The sequence below is a fragment of the Bolinopsis microptera genome, chromosome 8 (genome assembly GCF_026151205.1).
Source record: "Bolinopsis microptera isolate Bmic1 chromosome 8, MBARI_Bmic_1.0, whole genome shotgun sequence".
Classification (NCBI taxonomy): Eukaryota; Metazoa; Ctenophora; class Tentaculata; order Lobata; family Bolinopsidae; genus Bolinopsis; species Bolinopsis microptera.
Window position 1 is genome coordinate 334,398 of NC_087079.1, and position 21,257 is coordinate 355,654.

The window sequence follows — 21,257 nt, forward strand, 5'->3', positions numbered from 1 at the left end:
TAAATTAGAAAATGTTCCGTACTCTGGTGACACCATACTCAATATAACTTACTCTAGTTGCTTAGGGTAATACATTACCCCTCTGTTAAATCGCCTTTATTCGTATTTACGGATAAACCACCAGCTTTTTAGATGAAGTAGACTTTCAGGTTTAAAGATATCCTCAACATATTCGTTATCAAATTAGCAATTAGTTAATTAATTAATTAGTTCAAAAGTTGGTGAAAATGCAATAAAACATGTTATTAAGAGTATTTGCCTCTAGCCTGATGATTCGCGCTAATTCTGAGCTGGTTAATAATAGCAGTCATTTTCCCACGGCATGCGCTGAATATTTATCAAACCTCCCAAAATACATCAATTGGTAATTTCTGCAGGGTACAAGTTTGCCAGTCATTTCCCTATTATGTAAGCACATTCACAACAAGAGTTATAATTTTTCAACAATTCGGACCCTCAGAAATAGCCTCCTCAATACATTTGTGCACTCGTAAGTGTGAAGCTAGCCGGATAGAACTAGGGGAGTTTTAGGAGAAAGGAGGAGGAGGAAGGTATATTATATCCACAGAGCACAATGTCAGGAAATAGCGCGTTATGACCTGGGCGGGAGACGGGCAATTTATTATTAATTAGCTGTTTTAACCGGGGTAGTAACCACAGCGTGGGACTGTGCCCTGTAACTCCGGACTGGGCGAGAGTGTGACCCCACCTCCTCATTCCAGCCCTGCTTGTTCCCACCTGTCCGAAACCCCTCAACCACCTCCGTCTACCCCGGTCTACCGGCCAATTTGTACGGCCTCCCGCCCTGCAGCCCACCTCCGACCCAGTTACCGGGGGGAATTTATTTGGTGCACGAACAACGGCTCCATTAGCCAATTGCCAAATTCTATTGTTCTCGTTGTTTGTGACACGATTTTTTAATTACAAAAGCAAAAACGGTAATATGCGTTGTTCACTTAATAAGCTTTTCTATTCCTTTTTCTGACACGATTTTTTTATTGCAAAAGTAAAAACGGTAATATATGCGTTGTCCACCCAATGAGAAGATTTTCTATTCCTTTTTCTGACACGATATTGTAATTACCAAAGCAAAAACAGTGATATATGCGTTGTTCACTTAATGAGATTTTATATTTCTTGCAAAAGTGTTAGCCTTACCACTGTCGAAGTTTTAATCACCTTGTCACCTTTGCTAGTTACCCTTAACCTCTTTAACTTTTCCATTAGGGTCCTCCTTAAAAGCGTGGATGTAACCCAACTAAACAAGCTTTATTTTAAATGGGGGGGGGGGGGGGGGGGGGGGGGGGGGGGGGGGGGGGGGGGGGGGGGGGGGGGGGGGGGGGGGGGGGGGGGGGGGGGGGGGGGGGGGGGGGGGGGGGGGGGGGGGGGGGGGGGGGGTCCCTTTACTCCAAATGTAAAGGGACAAGGCATGGAGTTCATGGTATTTTTCTCGAATAAGAAGTCTGGAGAATGCTCTAATATATGCATTATGATGCATTAATTATAACGTTGTTTAATTGCTGAATGAAGTTAATGGTACGATTAATTAAATGTGATGTATAGTATAAGTCTTCAAATTTCTGTGGAGTATTATCAATTACCACTACCATCATCGACATCAACTATTCCAATTCCTGAGTCAGGAATCCTGACATAGTACTCAGAGGTCCACTAGACAATATCAATATACCAAGGGCTTCCATATTCTAGAGAATGCTCGAGCAGGATATACCAGCGTGTCGATCTAATCATGCTATTTGTAACTAATTGCATCCAAGATATCACTCATATGACCTGCTTACCATATTTAAACTAATTACAACACTACAAATCTATTATACTTATTGAGTATTATGTAGGGGATGGCACTGTTCCAATCAGGTGTAGCCAGTCCACACCCTGGCCCCATGATAGAAAAATGACCCCCCACAACTCCCCGCTCACTACTGGGCCTCCCCCACAACTCCCCGTCCAAATACTGGTCCCCCCCCGCCAGATTACATTTGCTGCCCACCAAGCAGCACTCAAGTTCGTTGCGACAAAGTCCTCTTCAAATATGAATAGTTGACAGTTCATCATCACTTAACCGGAGTTCTGTAATCTCACTAATTGAAACTACATCTTTAAACTGTTTTACTAAAATTAGGATAGGCAGTAAACTGAGAATTTGCATCCTATCCATACACATCGAATCAGTTCCACAATCTGTTTCTTTGTTTTGACTGATTTCTGGAACGTTCCAATTAATCCTTCAACTGCGTGGTCTCTGTTCAACTGAGTGCCATCCTCGCCAATTGATCACAGGTGGAAGTCTGGTTTACACATTCCAAAACCTCTCCAACATTACCATGATCTTTACCTCGATGATATAGAAACTGTTCGCGAGCAAATGATGAAACGTCACTTTCCCCCTCTTGATTTTCCTGCATTTTTGCCTTACAATTAGAACATCCTTTTCGATATGACTTTTACCTGCACACAAACGATATTGAGGATGCGTGTATTTGAAACTGTGAAGAACAATGAAGTTTCCATCTACCTCTTCCAAAAGCCCTTACACCTTAACTTCAGTCTCGTATTCTAATTGATGACGTCTGTCATCTGTAAAGCTGGGTACCGATCTGATCTCACTATCTGGATAACATCAATGTAGGTCTGCTCTGTTGCACTTGAAGCATTGTGGGCAAGTTTTCAGCGTTGAGCAGTAATTCTTCGTATATTTGTTTTCCCATCTACCAAATATTATCCATTGTTGATCAAATGATATATCTGAAATGAAATCAGCTGTAACAGGGATTTATACAGATTAAATATCGAAGATTCCAGATTAATTTGCTACACGTTGCACACCTCTCGTGCAGGTGCACGCAAAGAAGCCGTTCGCGCGCGATCAAAAAAGGAGTTGCAGCCTTGTCATGGATTAATATAGGTTTTCTTATACTATCACATATTCATATAAGGATTCATATGAGTATTCATAATAATATCTTTCTCGAAAAAACCATACTTCATAAATTTTAAGTTCTTATGTATATGTTAATCATGAGTCGCTTTATAATGGCTAGAACTGAATCTTTGAATTTTGAGCTCTTTTAAAGCGATTGTATAAATTACTAGTTATTATAATTATTATTATAATTATCAAATTTCAGTATAATTTCTAAAATGACTTACTTGTTCAGGTGTTCGTTTATTGCCCTTGTATTGAAATAGAGGGTCCGAGGTTTGTTTCAAGTGGTGTGCTTCCTTATTTGGCGCTTTACAGTATTTATATTTTAAATTGTAACTGTTGCGTCAAAAGCCAGATATTTTCGAATTTATAAAATATCATGAGAAGCGTCAAATATAAAGTTTATTTACTTTGTTGAAAAGAGACGATTTTCTTGTATAAAGCAGTGGTTGATTCCAAAAATTAATGATATATTTATATGGCTCCAAAGCAATTAAGGCATTGAGTAACCCTTTTTCCCAAAAATTGTGCGCTTCTAGTCTACATGAGAATCTAGATGCCATTTTATCTCTATATTATTACAAAAATTCATAACATTCATGAATCAAGTTAAGGGGGGGGGGGGGGTGGGGGTGGGGGGGGGGGGGGGGGGTTCACACCCTGATTTTTTTGGTGAAACTTGGTTTTCGAAGATAGCAGTTGACCCAACAAACTAGGACCGGTGACCAAACTTTGAGGGGGCCGGACCCCCAACCGCCAAACGGGCCCTCGGGGCAGCCACGCCCATATTTGGTCCAAATAGGCCACAATTTAGCCAAATACCCAGAAACCATGCCCAAAACCCAGGATTTTAGGTGGCTTTACTTTTGTACTAATGTGCCCCGAACTCGGTATATGAATTTTCATCAAGATTGGGACAAAAAATGACTGAGTTATACTCAAAAACCATATGCCCATATTTGGGCATACGCACCTAATTTGGTCGATTTAGGCCATAAATTGGTCAAATATCAATATTTTTTTGAATGAAACCAACTTTATATGGAAGTAAGCCTAATACTACACATTCTCCTAGTGATTAATCAGCACAGTATCTACCTAACTGTGGATCTGTGTTCAATTAATCGGCAAAAAAAGAAAAATGCCGCGGCAAATTCAGAATTTGGCCCGCCAAATTTTTTAAAGGGCCTAACTTCAAAATTCCATATTAAAAACTTAAGGTCGAAATGCGATTCTGGGGGTGGGTCCAAGGGGGAAACTTTGGGGAACTTTTTTGGGGAACTTCAGGAAACCTGGGAACAATCCCAAAGTCCCCAAAAAATTATCAATGAAACAAAAAATTATGGGGAATTTTGGGGGAACTTTTTTTTGGGAACTTCAGAAAGACCCCAAAAATCCCCCAAAGTATCCCCAAAAAAATTATAATGCCAAACAAATTATCATGCTGCAAGTATCAACAATAGTAAGATTATACCTTATAAGAACATACATGTTAAACATTAAGGGTATTAATGTAATTAGAGATATTTTGAATAATTTTTGAATAATTTTTAATAATTTTTAATAATTTTGTGGAATATTTGGTAACCTTTGGGGAGTTTTGGGGAACTTTTTTTTGGGGAACTCAGAAAATCTTGGGGACTTTCCCAAATTCCCCAATGTTCCCCTTGAACCCCCCCCCCCCCCCCCCCCCGGATTCTTAACGTTATTCTGATATCAAATAAAATAATGAAGACCCTTATTGAGTTCTATTGTTTGAACGAAATCAGTTTTGCAAAAATCGCGAACTGAGATATGGGCGATTTGGTTCATTTTTGGCGATTATTTGAACACAGAATCCACAGTTATTGATACTGAGTTGATAATCATAGAAGAATGTGTAGTATTAGGCTTACCTTCCATATAAAGTTGGTTTCATTTCAAAAAATATTGATATTTGACCAATTTATGGGCCAAAATCGATCAAATTTTGTGCGTATGCCAAATATGGTCATATGTGTTTTTTGGCTCATAACTCGGTCTTTTTTGTCCAATCTTTCTGAAAATTCCATATACTAGTTCAAGGGGACCTCTAGCTTACAAGTAAAGCCACCTCAATTCAGGTTTGTTGGTCATGTTCCAAGGGTATTTAGCTAAATTGGGGCTAATTTGGTGAACAAATCTGGGCGGGCTGCCCCGCGGGCACCGTTGGGCGGTTGGGGGTCCGTGACCCCCTCAAAAGTTCGTCACCGGTCCTAGTTTTTTTGTCAACTCGTATCTCGAAACCAAGTTTCACAAAAAAATCAGGGTGAACCCCCCCCACCCCTAATAGCCGGTCGGATTGAACCCTATTTCTGGTGTGAGTGTTATATTAAATGCTTCCCGGTATAGTAAATCGCCGTTCTTCAGATTCTGAAAATCCATAGTTCAACACTCCAAAATCCAATTTTGTCTCAGACTAGTATACTTTTATGATTCATCAAAATTTAACCATTGGGGTTCAATGATATTAATTTCTACCTGACAGTCATTAAAATTGATGCAAATGAATCAGTCTAATTTGTGTTACCATGATTTCAGAGCTATAAGATTTAAGGAGACTGTTAGATGGAATATTGATTTGGTTTGATCCGCCTATTCTTGAACTGAAACCTGAAATATACTCCATGTTACTTTCTTAATGTTTATACTTTAAAGCGGCGCATTCATGGCAGCTGTACTTTTGTTATAGTGAGTAGAGTGTTATAACATTATAAAAAAACATAGCAGTGGCCCGTAATAGGTAATTGAATTCCCCCGGCCCCCAAAAAATAAGTATCCGAATTTTAGTATCTATAATTGCTAAAATAAGATTGAACATTGAAGGAAGTTATGCGTCTGAATCTTATGAATAAAACGTTCACAAAACCTGATAACCTAGGGTAGGATAATAGTCTTCACAAAATAATGACACTAGGAATAATTACATCGAATAAGTTGATTTGAATCCTGTACTTCTTTACACTGAAAATTGATATACTCCGCGTGAGTTTCTTTTTATCTTACAGCTTAAAAATAGCGTGCTGAGCTGTCCGTATTATCAAATAGTACCCATTTAGATTTCCTCCAAATATAATCAACAAATTGAAGAATCAATCAAAAACTTATATATAAAGAAGATTGCGTTGTCTAAATCCTAGATTTAATAAAACATTCACTATAACCGTCAATAACCTGGGCCGGGTAGGAGAGTCTTCACACGAAGATGACAGCTAGGAAGTAGTTGCTCGAATAAGTTGTTTTGATCCCTGTACTTCTTAATCACTGAAATTGATATACTCCGCGTGAGTTTCTTATCTTACAGCTAAAATAGCGTGCTGGAGCTGTCGTATTATCAAATAGCTACCCATTTAGATTTCCCTCAAATTAATCAACAAATTGGATCATCAAAAAACTTATAATAGAATGAAGATTGAGTTGTCTAAATCCTATAAAACATTCACAAACCTGCAATAACCTGGGCCGGGTAGGGAGTGTCTTCACTAAGATAGATGACAGCTAGGAAAGTATGTTGCCGAATAAGTTTTTTTGATCTGTCTTCTTTATCACTTGAAATTTGATATACTCCTCGTGAGTTTCTTATCTATATTATTATATAACTTTATTCAAATTCTAAAATAGAACAAAATGAACATCTAAAAGATCTATAAGTACCAGAAAAAAAGAAAAAATGATACACAAGCTATAAACAACTTCTTCCATCCCGCTCAATCAGAGGCTAAAAGTCCTTAAATTGTACAAATCGACTGTATTTACAAATGGAATGTTCCCATGCTACCTAAATCAAATTTTAATAGTCTTAAGCAAGTTCGACTGGTGTCTACCTACTCTACCCTTTTTAGTACTCTGACTCTCTACTGTCAAAGTGTAATGCAAGCTGTGCAGGTGAGTTGTTATCACTGCGAAGGACATGTCCGAGCATCCTCATCGTGCACTGCCAACACGACTCACTGAGAGGAAACCACCTCACATCTCTTGTAAAGGGTGTCGTTTTGATTATAATAGGGTAAGTCATCCTGATGAATTTGCCTCAGATGCTTTCTGTGGCAGATAATCCAGTTTTACTCCGTAGCTGCCTTGAATTCTGCCCCAGCAGCTACATTATTCATTAAATTAGACGGAGACCACCTGGGCCTTCGTAGATCTTAAAGTCTGGTCTTAAGAGTATGCGTTTACCTTGGTTCCCAACTTTCTTGTAGCTCACGTTTGGAAAGCAAGATTTGCCCAGAATACATCGTCTTTTTTAAGTCCTCTTTGCTGCACAATTTGGAACAGTGAGATAGATGATCTCCAGGCTCTCTTCCTCGAAGTGGCCTCTCCGTTGGTCATCAACTTCGTTCTTCTCGGCCAGATAGATAATGTGGAACTCTGTTTTTGATTCGTTGACAAAAAGATTCCACTCTCCAATATCTCCTTGCATTTTGGTAACATGGACTCCTAATTCTTTTTATCCTCGTCCTGTGAAGTCTGAGCGCCTGCGTACTCCCGACTCAAGAGGTAGCAGGTTTTTCACAACGAGAGGGTTTGGGTCTTAGATAAGACATTAAAGCACGAAGGTGTAAAGTCGCCAGCCATACAGGGTGAAAAGGGTTTCCAGACAAACTATCACCTTTAGCTACTGCTTAAAAAGCGTGCTGGAGCTGCGAATTATAAAAGATACTAATTTTGATGTCCTTCGAATAAATCGAGGAATTAATTAACTGATATTAACTAGTAATAAGCTAATATTGTCCGTCAAGAAGAACGCTCAACAGCCTGCCTTGCATATATCAAGATTAACTGCCAGGCAGCCGATCCCCGACGGATCACAGCGAGGGGACGGAGCCCGGGAAAAAGGTTTGATAAAATTGAAGTATTTTGGCCACATTATCCGGCATTCTGGGCACATACATAGCCCTGTAGAAATACATAAGTAGATTTGTGAAAAACATTTCATGCAGGCAAGGCTATCGCCAGGGGAGGCTTTCGCCTTCCCGCCTCATGCTAGCTACGTGGCTGATAAAGAACCAATTGAAGAGAGCGATTGAGTTGTCTGAATACGTATAACATGCCACAAACCTGAAACTTGAGTAGGATACAGCTTCACAGAGGAATTAGGGAAATATTTTCTTCTCATAGTACGTCTTTTTCAAATTTTTCTTAAAAATTCAGTCACTGAAAACATTTACCGAACATAACCGAGTATTTGAAGTAAATGACGGCCTCCATGTTTAGTGTATGGATTAAATCTGTAGGTTTAAAAAAATTTCTTCATTGGTATAAGATTTTACATTATGTAGTAAGTTACACGAAACAAACCGAAACACTTTACTTTAACTACCCCGCTTCAAATAAATATTTCATGATTTGAACTAGGCCCAGAATGTTGTTGAGTTATATTACTTGAGAAAACCCTTTACAAATACAATTTCCACGTAACCGCCTGCAAAGAAGTTATAAATGTCTCGTCACAAAGATGCGTCGAATTAAAACAAGCTAACTATCGCTGGCCAGGTTTAGTGTAAGCTTGACAGTTACAAAGACACGAGATCGAGAATGAAGAAATGCAGTCACACACGTGCTGCAACGGACCAACGAACCATTCTGATGTAGATTGCAGGTATGTAGAGTAACGGAACTTGATATAATGCGTCACGTTCTCTTCACGTGACCCGTCCGAGAAAGCTGCAGAAATACCGAGTTTAATGTCAGCAGGAAAGGTAACGTGAGTGTAACGGACATTTTATTATAATCATAGAAACACTCCGGCCGTGTTATATTACCCTACCTTACACGAAATGAGCTATTAATACACATAATATGACGGTCCAAGACGTTGAGTGCTACAAAAAGGGTTTATTCTCGACAATCTTAAAACGTATGGCTAACGCTAGTTAGCGCTAATTAGCGATTGAAATACTTAACCTAGACTTAGATTACGTACGTACATTTATGTTAAAATCGTGCATTTTTTGGGCTTTTTTGCTCTAGTAACTCTATAATAAACACATGTTTGATACTGTTACTGTCAGTTTGAGGTATACTCAGAGAAGAGATCCTGCACTCGGTGAGTTAAATGGTGTTTTTGGCTAAAATGTGGGCTCTGCTCCGACTGTCACGAAAAAAGAGCGTAAGGAAGGTACTTTTTATACCTTACCAGTACATAATAAAATGCATCTTTCTTATAATATAACTTTCGCACATTGATCAACCATGACACATGTGCTTTCGCGCCTCTTGTATCCGTTGCGACCCCCACGGTCCGTTTCACTTATGGTGACGATACAGTGGGAGCCGCGCCACGCGTGCGCGGCGGGTCATACAACGTAATGACAAAGTTATACAGGTTAAAGGAAAGTGCAGTGATTTTTCTAGTGTATAACTATAACTTTTCTGTTAAAAATCAGGATTAAATATTTAGATAAATTAACAATCCATTAACTGTATGGACTCATTAATGATTTCGTTTTACAGGAATCGGGAATCCCTGATATATGAGTCTTCGTTTTCACCATAATCCTGTGCTCTATCTGCATTTGCTTGGCAAACGCAAGACCAAAAAAAGTGAACTTTGATCTCACACCAAGATCTTCATGGCAAACTTCAAATAGATTTTGAACGAAAGGTTTAATAACAATGTTATTGTCAATCCAAGACTTGAGACTGAAGACGATAGTGCGCGAAATTGATTGAAGTGTGAATAGAGAAAACTAGTCTCCCCTCGCCAGTCAAAACATTATTAGATACCAAATTCTGCTAATTACCTAAAATGAACGAAATGATAGTCTGCTCTAATTTAATTAATACTAAGAGTTCATCAACTTAAGAGACACCAGAATGTGTGTGTGTCCTGGTGTTGGTGTCTGTAATTTCCGAACGTTAAACAAAAAAAAAAAACGTACTAGTGTTATGGGACTGGTTTTTTTCGGTATAAAGGCTGACAAAACTCTGACGAAGCCCATAAGCTAATTTTAATATAATCGGCCGGTGGTAAATGGTTAAATGGATGATTTAGATCCAGATAATGTGACATAAATGGATGGAGAGAGAACGAGGAGATAACATGTACTAATTAGTTGAGCCCACGTTATACTATATAAAGCTTAGAGGCTCACGTCTTGCGCCGGCTTTGTTTCACCTGTAGGGGAGATTTCTCATAACTTTCAATAAGAACAGCGTTATCGTGATATCAAATATATAATGCGGTTGTATACTTTACCTTGCAACTGTGACAGTAACGTCCCTGGCCGAAGGCACGGTTTTACACTAGTATAAATATATAAGATATACAATTGTTTGTATCACATTAAAGTCGTATGTAGAAGTTATTATTCTGCGACTTAACAATAACTTGAATGAATTCACTAATAGAAATTTCACTCTAACTTCCAGTAATACAACTATATTTTAGTTACTGCATATTATTAAAATTTTTTGAAGGACTAATTGAAATTCTATATTTTAATAACGTTAATTTGATACTTCTAAACTGTTTTTTACTTTTAGGTGTACAAACTTTATTACCTTATAGTTATACCAAAACATACTACATAGTTTTGTTCTGGATGATGATGAATAATCACTCTAACACTCGACTGTCACGTGACTAATTTTTCGAAACAGCGTTCTCTAGCTGGTCCTAAGCGACTATTCGAAACCCTAACCCTCCTAATCTGATCCCAACCCTAACCTAACCCAATCTCAACAAAAAGCATCAGCTCTAACCTTACCCTAACGAGGAAATTATTCTAACTTCTTTATAACCGGTCATTCACGTTGGATCGAAGACAGAAGAAGGGATCGCAATATCTCGTCAGGGGACCATTTTAACCCTGTTGTCATTGCCAATAAAATATTTCAGTTACTCGACGCCAGGCTCCCAGAAGTTGCGGTCTTCAGTTCACCCTTACTGTTCTACTGCCTCCATGGAGAACTCCCCTGATGAGGTGAAATTAACGCACTTTACCGCATTTTTATCACCACACTTTTTTATTTCCACATTTGCACAAAAGAAGTTTGAATTGTATACAGCTTAACTGCTCTATCCACCAAAACCAATCTCGGATTTGTCATTTCAAATGTCAAGAGTAAATTGCTTTTTGAAGGCGGCACTGCCTTATAACCCATGAGATGCAATCCTCTTAGTCTTACAGCTTAAAAAAAGAATTCACATAAATTCCCGTTTATCTTTTTTGAGATTTTTCTTCCCCATATACATGTATATTGCGATTTCTAAGATTGTTTATCATTTCTAAGATTGTTAATCATGTGAAGCACGGTGGCCATTGCAATTTTAAATGTCATATTTCAAACTGGTATTCAAGTTATGTAATATGTAGTTGTGATTGTGAATTGGGTATTAAAGCGTTATTCTTGCCGTTGTGGTGTCAAGCGATATTAATCCTCCCCTTGGTTAACGAGTCAGAATGAACGATTTACAATTGAGTCTACATATTGGAAGGATCAACTTAAAGGTGTCCTAATTCTGCAGTGGGGAAAGGATAGTCTATCCCTCGACCTTGTATCCTTTGACGTTGAAGAATGCGATCTGTAGAGTGATGTTTAAGATGTGGTTTAAGGATTCGTTGGGAGCTTAATGGTGGAATAAACATCTGTAAGATGAAAAGACATAAACACCGGTTTTAAATAGTTAGATTGTTTAGCAAGAGCTTAGAGCCGTATTATAGTTAGCTGATGCCGAGGAGTTGACTGGAACACCAGTTTAAAGTAAAACCCCGGCCTTCAAATTACTTCATTTGGCGATCTTATACTTTATGAACCGGACTCCGGAGCTAAGATCATGATCATATTTCATACAAACTTTACAAATGCGTCATTAGACTAACGACTTCCGGACTTCCTGTAGCAGGAGATGTGTTAACATGTGTTAACATGGTAGATAAGCCTTCGTAAAGTTCATTCGTAAAGTTCATTCCAACTCATGATAATAAACATATCTGTCATCCACTTTTAAAAGTTAGTTTTATCAGTTTATATAAAATCTATGGTTGTATCAAATAAACACGACTATTTAATTATAAATGGTTCCAATTAGAAAGTTTGGTAGCTGACGTACGATATTTCAGTTGGTGAACGCTATAGCTTTAGCAATCCAGAACCGAGGAGGGGGTGGGCCTCATCAGTCCCTCCTAGACGGCAACCGTACGGAGAAGTGCCCTACTGGGATCGCTACCAAGGGAACTGAATTCGACGATATTAGTAAGTTTTATCACATTTACATCAGTCTTCAGCCCACCTGTCTTGGCTAATAGTGTACATGTGCAAGCTCGGGCTGGGCAATAGAATCTTTGTAATGATCCGTGATCTCAAGTACCTATTGAGTGAAGGAATTGAAGGTGTGGTCGGTGATAGACGTTATATTACTCTGTAGCAAAGTGATTTCTGACGTGCTATTTGCGTTCAGCTATACCCGGGTTATCAATTTTTTTCTGGTTTATTCAAAGATTTTACCTTGAATTACTTCATACCAAAAATCATGACGTATTCGGTCACAAAGACTTAGTTAGGTAGATGCACTGCACTTAGGAAGCTAACTTCAAAGATTTTCTATTTCCTTTAGTTCAATATGAAAAGTTTCTTAGGTTACTTATATTTAATTGAATAATATCTCACAGATACTAATACGCGCCCAACTGTTTGACACAAGACCTGCAGTTGCAGCCGCTCAATATTTTACTAGTTAGAAAACGAAACTCGAAAGCCTTAGCTTTGATTTGGGAAATCTCCGCTTTCGACGCCACCTTATTTGCCACATCTAATGAATCGCAAATTTATAAAAGTAAACCTAGCCGTCTATGTTCATAATTTCTCTTGGAGAATTTCTCTTTAGACTCTTAACTTGCGAACAAATTGAAGCAGCAAACTTTAGGCTAGAAACTTTATTGAATTGAAATAATCATTCCACGTAACAACGTCTTCTTCAGTTCTGTAATAAAATTGTTAAACATGTGTAAAAATTAACGACGGAAAGAAATTTAAAATAACATTAAAACAAAAACAGAGAAATAAAATTTACGAAATATGACCCAAAAAATGTAATTGCAAAAAATGTCAAAACAACAAAAAATACGACAAGAAGAAATGTAAGCTAATACAACTAAATACTGTACTACACATGATACTAAACTAATTAGTAAACGTAAAACTGGTTGTTCAGAATTCACAGTTCATGTGTAAAAACTAATGATAAAATCAGCACTTAAGCAACGATAACTCGGTTGTCATGGTTACTATCCAAGATAGTCCTATCAATACAATATTTACTAGTTAAACATCGACTAAATATTTATACAAATAACTCAACTCAGAACGATCATTCATTTCAGGACTTAACCTCAATATATACATCGCTTCTACAATCTTTCTACGAACAGTTTTACTCTGTAAATCAAGTAACTTAAAAGATAAAACTGGGGTTCGGTTAGGATGTAGAGATGCGTAGTGCTGTCCAACCCCATTCTCTGGATGTGCTCTAGGATTCCTAGCAGCCTGTCTGTGCTCCATCAGACGAGCATGGAGGCTTCTCTCAGTTTCCCCACAGTATCTCTTACCACATAACTCGCAAGTAACTAAGTAAATAGCTCCTTTTGTTGAGCATGTTGTTCCTGTGAGTCTAGGGCAGATCTCACAATTGTTAGGGTTACCAAGGTCACAAGTCTTCTTATCCAGTGGACGAGAGCGGCAGAAGATGTCCTGTAACTTCTTACCAGGTGTAAAAATAACTCTGATGGGGAGTTTGTTAGATTTGTTGTAGTTGCGAATCTTATTACAAACTGTTCCAGAGATGAATGGTAAGGTGAGTGGGACAGAGTCAGGTGTGGTTTGACGTCTTCTCCTAGTCCTCCTGTTCCTTGCGTTATGACTCAGAGGTTGGTGTCTATTTTTCTTTAAGAGATCATCGATGATCTTAACTGAATGATCGAGTTCCTGGGGTCCTGAGGAAGCAATGGTGGCATTACGGTAGAAGTTCTTCTTACACTCCTCCTTCACTGAGTCCGGGTGGTGTGACTTCTGGTGTAATGTTATCCCCTTGTTCTGGGTTTTCCTGTAGAATCTGTGGTGCACTTTTCCTTCCTCATCGATCCGGATTTCCGTACTCAGGAACGGGACAAAATCCGCAGGGGTAGACGGGAACTCGATCTCCCACTTGATTCTGTTATCGGGATCCTGGTCGGCTATGCGTTGTAACATATCCAGTGCTTCTTCTCTGGATTTGGCTAAGGAACCAGCATCATCTACATACCGTTTGTATAAGAACCGAACAGGGTTACTGATGTAATAACTGTCTAAATATATACTATTACGCTCGAATTTCCACATTCTAATAATCGCTACAGGAGGGGATGGTCTACAACCCATGAATAAACCTAAAAGTTGTTTATAAAGTCTCCCATTAAATGTAAAATAAGAATTCGTCAAAACTACTGTAAAGATACCTCTAATTTCTGATAAACTTAAACAATACGTACTTAACTTACTCCAATGTTCTTCTGCAAATTCAATAACTGTCTCAATACACTCATTGATATTCAAATTCGTATACAAAGCTGATACATCCGCTGTAAAGAACTGTAAACCTTTAAGTTCACTCTCTGGTAACCTACAGAGGATGTCCAGGTGGCTGTAGATATCGTACATATGAGTAGGTACTTCTCTCAACAAAGGACTGATAATGTCGGTAACTAACCAAGCCAACTTCTCTGTAGGTGAGCCACAACACGATACGATTGGTCTAACTTTCATATCCTCCAAGTTGATACGAGAGTAGTCAGTATCAGGTGGGAACTTGTGTGTCTTCACCAGGGTGTACATAGTAGGTAATGTAGAGTACGAGCTAATAAATATTAATAAATCCTCAATACGTGAGTCTAATTCCATATGGTTACTGCAAATAGTCCGCCACAACCTATTACACTCTGATTCAATATCTGCACATTTCTTGTTAATTTGATTCTGATACGTTATAGGAGTAGGTCGTTGAACAGGTCTGCGTACTCCGTAACTCGAACGGGTGGGCTCTACCCATTCGTAGACTCCAGAAGTGCTCTTGTTCAGGTGTTCGATCGTTAGCGTCCGGTACGTATCAACACTAGTCACGACAAACTCGCCACACTTATCAGACTTCGAGATGTGAATGTTCGGTCTTTCCTTGAGAGTACGTAGTCCAGTTCGCTGATTAAAAGTGAGGTTTGATGGTGGCTGGATATCTGGTGCTCTCAGGATGCTCATCATAAACCGGTTGAACAATTTCAAGTCCATCTCGAGTTGTGGATCTTCGTTCGGTGGTGCAGGGATGTAGGGTCGTTGAAACGGGCATTTCTTCTTGCGTGCTTGCCTGTACAAAGAATCTAACTGTCCTGGGTTCAGAGCTTCGTTAGGTTCGTTGGATTCGTTGTTACGTTTCCATCTGCACTTATACGCACATTCAGTCAAGTTCACTTCAACCTCTTTTATCAACGATTCATCCACTTTCCGAGGTAATGCGAATTGCTTCCTCAGGACCCCAGGAATTGCTTCCTCAGGACCCCAGGAACTCGATCATTCAGTTAAGATCATCGATGATCTCTTAAAGAAAAATAGACACCAACCTCTGAGTCATAACGCAAGGAACAGGAGGACTAGGAGAAGACGTCAAACCACACCTGACTCTGTCCCACTCACCTTACCATTCATCTCTGGAACAGTTTGTAATAAGATTCGCAACTACATCAAATCTAACAAACTCCCCATCAGAGTTATTTTTACACCTGGTAAGAAGTTACAGGACATCTTCTGCCGCTCTCGTCCACTGGATAAGAAGACTTGTGACCTTGGTAACCCTAACAATTGTGAGATCTGCCCTAGACTCACAGGAACAACATGCTCAACAAAAGGAGCTATTTACTTAGTTATTTGCAAGTTATGTGGTAAGAGATACTGTGGGGAAACTGAGAGAAGCCTCCATGCTCGTCTGATGGAGCACAGACAGGCTGCTAGGAATCCTAGAGCACATCCAGAGAATGGGGTTGGACAGCACTACGCATCTCTACATCCTAACCGAACCCCAGTTTTATCTTTTAAATTACTTGATTTACAGAGTAAAACTGTTCGTAGAAAGATTGTAGAAGCGATGTATATATTGAGGTTAAGTCCTGAAATGAATGATCGTTCTGAGTTGAGTTATTTGTATAAATATTTAGTCGATGTTTAACTAGTAAATATTGTATTGATAGGACTATCTTGGATAGTAACCATGACAACCGAGTTATCGTTGCTTAAGTGCTGATTTTATCATTAGTTTTTACACATGAACTGTGAATTCTGAACAACCAGTTTTACGTTTACTAATTAGTTTAGTATCATGTGTAGTACAGTATTTAGTTGTATTAGCTTACATTTCTTCTTGTCGTATTTTTTGTTGTTTTGACATTTTTTGCAATTACATTTTTTGGGTCATATTTCGTAAATTTTATTTCTCTGTTTTTGTTTTAATGTTATTTTAAATTTCTTTCCGTCGTTAATTTTTACACATGTTTAACAATTTTATTACAGAACTGAAGAAGACGTTGTTACGTGGAATGATTATTTCAATTCAATAAAGTTTCTAGCCTAAAGTTTGCTGCTTCAATTTGTTCGCAAGTTAAGAGTCTAAAGAGAAATTCTCCAAGAGAAATTAAGTTCAAATGCGACTCATAAATATAGCCCCCTTGAACTATGTCTATGTTCATGTTTCTGATTCTTATCATACCAAATTAGGAGATGAGTTTGAGGCGACATTACGACAGTATACACTTATCGTATAACCATGATTAGAGACCGCGGCGGTTTAGTTAAGTCGTAAGAATCCGCAAATCTTATATCTTATCAGATCGACATAAAGTCACTGGTTTAAGGAATATGATTGCTGTTTTACGTGGTATTTTACTGCCCCGACGTTATATTTCGATCACAAGAGGTCCAGGGCCGGGGTAAATAGTGGTAAAAATATCGAACCCAAGAGTGGCCCAACGCACAGAAGCTCCACAGAATATAGAAACTGTGTTCAAGAGTAAACTTGCCCTTAATAACTCTTGGGATAACCATTTCCTGTCATCCCAATATTCATCTACAATTTTTATCGATACTAACTACTAAGTCCTAACTAGATTTTAACTTTTTAATTTCATATATAAATATTGGTGCAATGTGTTCATTTAGGCAGAACTTGTACGTATTACATAACTACATAACTTCTAGACCAAATATTTCATTACCAAAAGCCGTTGAGCATAAATTAAAGATGCGACACGGACATCTTTAATCTTTAATACAGAACTGAAAATAATTATCATGATTAGATTTTATGATTGAGAAGCTGTACCGTAAATTGCTCGCAGAAATAGTCCATCTTTCCGAGTCCGAACCGGCGAACCTGGCAAGTGTTCCTGCGTATTATAACTACAAGTACTTACATTTCTTATGCAATCACTTACCAGCCACCTAGGTTCCAGACTCCAGACTCTCATATCTGGTCTGTTGAAACTATATAAGACACCGATCAGTCACTAATCAGTCACTATTTCAGTGCATTTCGGGGACGACATCTCAATTGCCAAGTCACAGTTGTACAGCATCATCACCAAGGCGAGGAACTGCGCTCACCCTCAAACAAAGCTCATCACCATGCTGGTTAAGAACCTGATCCCAGATTACGAGGGGAAGAGTTACACTCGCCTGGATCCTAGTCACACCAACATCCTGCGGAGTAAGTTGCTTGCGGAGTGAGCTGTTCAATCAATGAATGCACAAAGTAATCTGCTAGATCATGCTCCTTGAATAATTATTCCTTTTTCATACTGTAGCAAATTCGCCAAAATTGAAGTGATCTTTCATGTACAACGAAACGGAAAGTTTCTAATGATTGAAATCGCAATTGCGTTCTCGGCGTATTAGATTGGGACTAGATTATAAAAACGCGATTAGCGGAAGAGAAGATAGGACTCTTTTTACAGCTCAACTGTACTTTTTTATTCACAATCCTCGATGTAAATATGTATCATGGATTATTTTACTAATTCAGATAACTGTTCAGGTTTATATTTCACTGTATTCCCGGTGGATGTTGATGACAATGTTGTAGATGATGATATGCGGGAGCGAATTAAGACACGTATTGAGGAGGAGATATGGCAGAAGCTCAAGGTGCGTCAATTTGCCGCTCTTTAATATCAGTCTGATGCAAGTTTAAAGTCGCTCAATGCCATGCCAGTTTAATGTGCTTTTAACACCTTTTATGCATATACAGTTCAATATTCAGCTGATATATATATATATAGTTTAATTGCTCAGTTTCAAGCTAGATAAGTATATAATATTCTTAGTTAAATTACTCAACTTCCATCCACCATATTAACCCAGGTAACAATAACGGATTGTTGTCGTAAAGCAAAGCCGAAGCCAGCAGTGCCAGCAAGTACCACCTACTACCCCACCCACGTACCTCTCCCCACCATCTCCGCCTCCGGGAGCCGGAGTCTTTCTCCCAACCTCACTCAGGCTATAAACTCTCACATCTTCAGGTAATTATATCCTGGTTATAATGTCTTCATGTAGACTTTGCTCTTGTTGCGTTTTACCTGCACAAGTGCACATATTTAACACTTTAACAGAGATGTCAGGGTTAAGTTAAGAACAAAGTTAAAGTTTTAGACGTGAGTCTTCAGGACCTCTCCCAAGTCCTAACATACTAACTTACCTCGTGACCTCCCGTCCTGTCGAGACTGCTTGACATGACTCTAATAATACCAACAATTTAACTAACAGATGGTATCATTTCAGCACACTGTCTCACCAGTCGTTCAATGCTGCCACAACCCTCGCCATGTCCAACCCCTCTGCTCTATCCATGGTTAACACCATCAAAACAGAGGGCAACCACCATTAGCACGTGTCTCACCTGATGTCCTTATTTGGTCATCCTCAGTGCGGTGTTGAACACAGAGTTGTACAACCCTGCTGCTGATTTTCTCAACTCACCGCTCCCCGATACAATCACGTGACCTTTGTTTCCCCCGCATGACGTCATTACAGACATGAACTTATCTTGATGACGTCATCATGACACGTGACGTCATTAATATGATGTTGTTTTGCCCGTCAAATAACCCGAAGGAATGAACGCAGGAATAAAAAGTAAACGGACTGGTGCCGGTTAGTTGCTGGTTCATTGCTGTGTTGTAGGGGAGATCAGACTTGAAAATCACTGCTGGGACAGCTGTCCCCAGTATCCGATAGGTGGGTTGGTTTTGGGTTTATCCGTAGGTCTAGATTTGGAAAATTAAACTCGGCTGATCGGCAGATGGGAACCAATCATCGATTTTTTAATCGTGTGACGTCATTTCTCCGCGTGACGTCATCAAATCTATTTTTCGTATGTATGGTTACCTACTGATTTTCAGATTATACACATCTTATTTTCGATCAGCCGGTGTGAATGAAGTCTCAGTGTGTATTATATGTGGCATAATTCTCATAAATTATGCAGATGATGGAGAGTATCACAATTAGTAATTCTCAGCCAATTACTTAATTAGTAATTCTCAGCCAATTACTTAATTAGTAATTCTCAGCCAATTACTCGATTACTCTTTTCTTATAATTCGGTGTCTCTCTAAATATACGTGTGCTCTATTGTTAATTATGTTTTTACTATTTTGATAGTGCTTAAAACTAGTTTATACTCGACACTAAACTCTGCTAAACCTTAATGTTAAGTGTTTCTGATGTAAAAGGGGGCTGCGCTAAGAATTATCCTTTACGAGGTGCAATTAATCTACTAATTACGTAACTATAGATTAGGTTAGGTTTGTTTTGGACTAAAATAATTAAAATATATTTTCTAAAATATCTTAAATAATTTTTTTTCTTGTTTCTAGGTAACTGTTAAAATGAAGACAGTGTTTTAGTTTGTAAAAATTATACGATCCTGTTTTCAAACGCTTGCTCGAGAAGCGGGATTCTTGTTAATAAGATTAATGATTGTATTTCAATAAATTCTTGGTAATATAATATATTTTGAAAAATTGTGTTTAAGTAAAATTGTCAGAATTTGAGCGTTGTGAATTGTCAGAATTATAAATTATTTATTGTTTAATTTATGTGTATCTCGCAAAATTATTGATTGTATTATAGATTTCGATGGAGTATATATAATCCGATATTGCTATTATATTTTTGATAGACTTTAAAATAACCAATTTATTAGGTGGGAAGGCGTATACAGTCCCTTCAAAGCATTTCAAATTTTCCTACTCAACATTGTTTGATAGGAAAAATAAACCGAACAACGCGATATTTTCCGTGCAACAAAAATGTACTAAATTTTGTCAGGGACTGTAAAATCCTACTTCAGTTATCTCAAACTGCAAATATATTTGCAAAACAAAATCTAGCCGAATGATCTCTCTTTTTATCATATTATAATGTATATTGTATGATTTTATAGGCATCTTTAAAATTGTTAATTCTCTCATTTTTACAGCAGTTCTTACTTAACTAAAACGCATGCTTCTTTTTAGCTACTAAAATTTGCTAAGATTTTTATGGGTTATAAATTCAGCTTATGTATAATATTGTGCGTGTCTCGAATTTTAGTTATTTTTCGTATTGAATAAAACGATTTACTAAACATCCTTTACCTTCATGTATACTTATTACTTATTAAAACCTATCGTTACTTTATATCAATTGTGATCAAGTTTATTCTTAAGCGTAAACCTAATACGATATAGTAGAACTTAAGCACTAAAGTGATTTAGTCTATTCTGTAAAATGTGGACTCTATTGAAAGATCTCGTGTGAATTGTAGTACTATATGTTTTAAATTGGAAGTTGATATTATCATTGTAGTCTCATATTTTCGAATCAGGCTATTTGTTCTCAGTTTTTTATTGAGGAACCCCATCTTTCACATTTGCTGGTTGTTTAATAACAGAAGAAGGGATCTCCAGATGTGTGCGGATATAATTAATGTGTTAAGTGGTATAATATTATAATTATGTATGATATGCACACTTTGTTGTGGCTGTCAGCGGAATTGCAAAAATTTACGGTGTTTATTAGAATTTTTCATTTGCACAATCACGCCTGGTGAAGACACTGTCACGGCCTGATGAAGCCACTGTCACACTCATTAACGGTGTCATACTGGTCATGTTGTCACGGTAATGCTACGCTTTAAGTAGCCTTATCTTTTACTTGTTTATTCGAGATAATGATATAATCTGTTAAATCCGGAGGAAAAGTCATGATGAACACACTGATCTATTACTTA

At 38.1% G+C, this 21,257-nt stretch overlaps 3 protein-coding genes across 4 annotated transcripts in view; 2 read left to right on the forward strand and 1 right to left on the reverse strand.

Annotated features, from left to right (window-relative positions):
- LOC134819942 (porphobilinogen deaminase-like) overlaps positions 1-21,257 on the reverse strand; it is a 102,579-nt gene that overhangs the window by 73,590 nt on the left and 7,732 nt on the right. The window lies entirely within an intron of this gene.
- LOC134819944 (transcription factor BTF3 homolog 4-like) overlaps positions 1-21,257 on the forward strand; it is a 66,583-nt gene that overhangs the window by 31,370 nt on the left and 13,956 nt on the right. The gene's annotated exons all lie outside the window — the stretch shown is intronic.
- LOC134819433 (uncharacterized) lies at positions 10,823-18,999 on the forward strand. Its single transcript, XM_063829381.1, has 6 exons — positions 10,823-10,893; positions 12,034-12,166; positions 17,511-17,690; positions 18,018-18,127; positions 18,344-18,504; positions 18,764-18,999. The coding sequence occupies exons 1-6, from the start codon at positions 10,873-10,875 to the stop codon at positions 18,867-18,869; spliced, it is 711 nt and encodes a 236-aa protein (XP_063685451.1). The 5' UTR covers positions 10,823-10,872; the 3' UTR covers positions 18,870-18,999.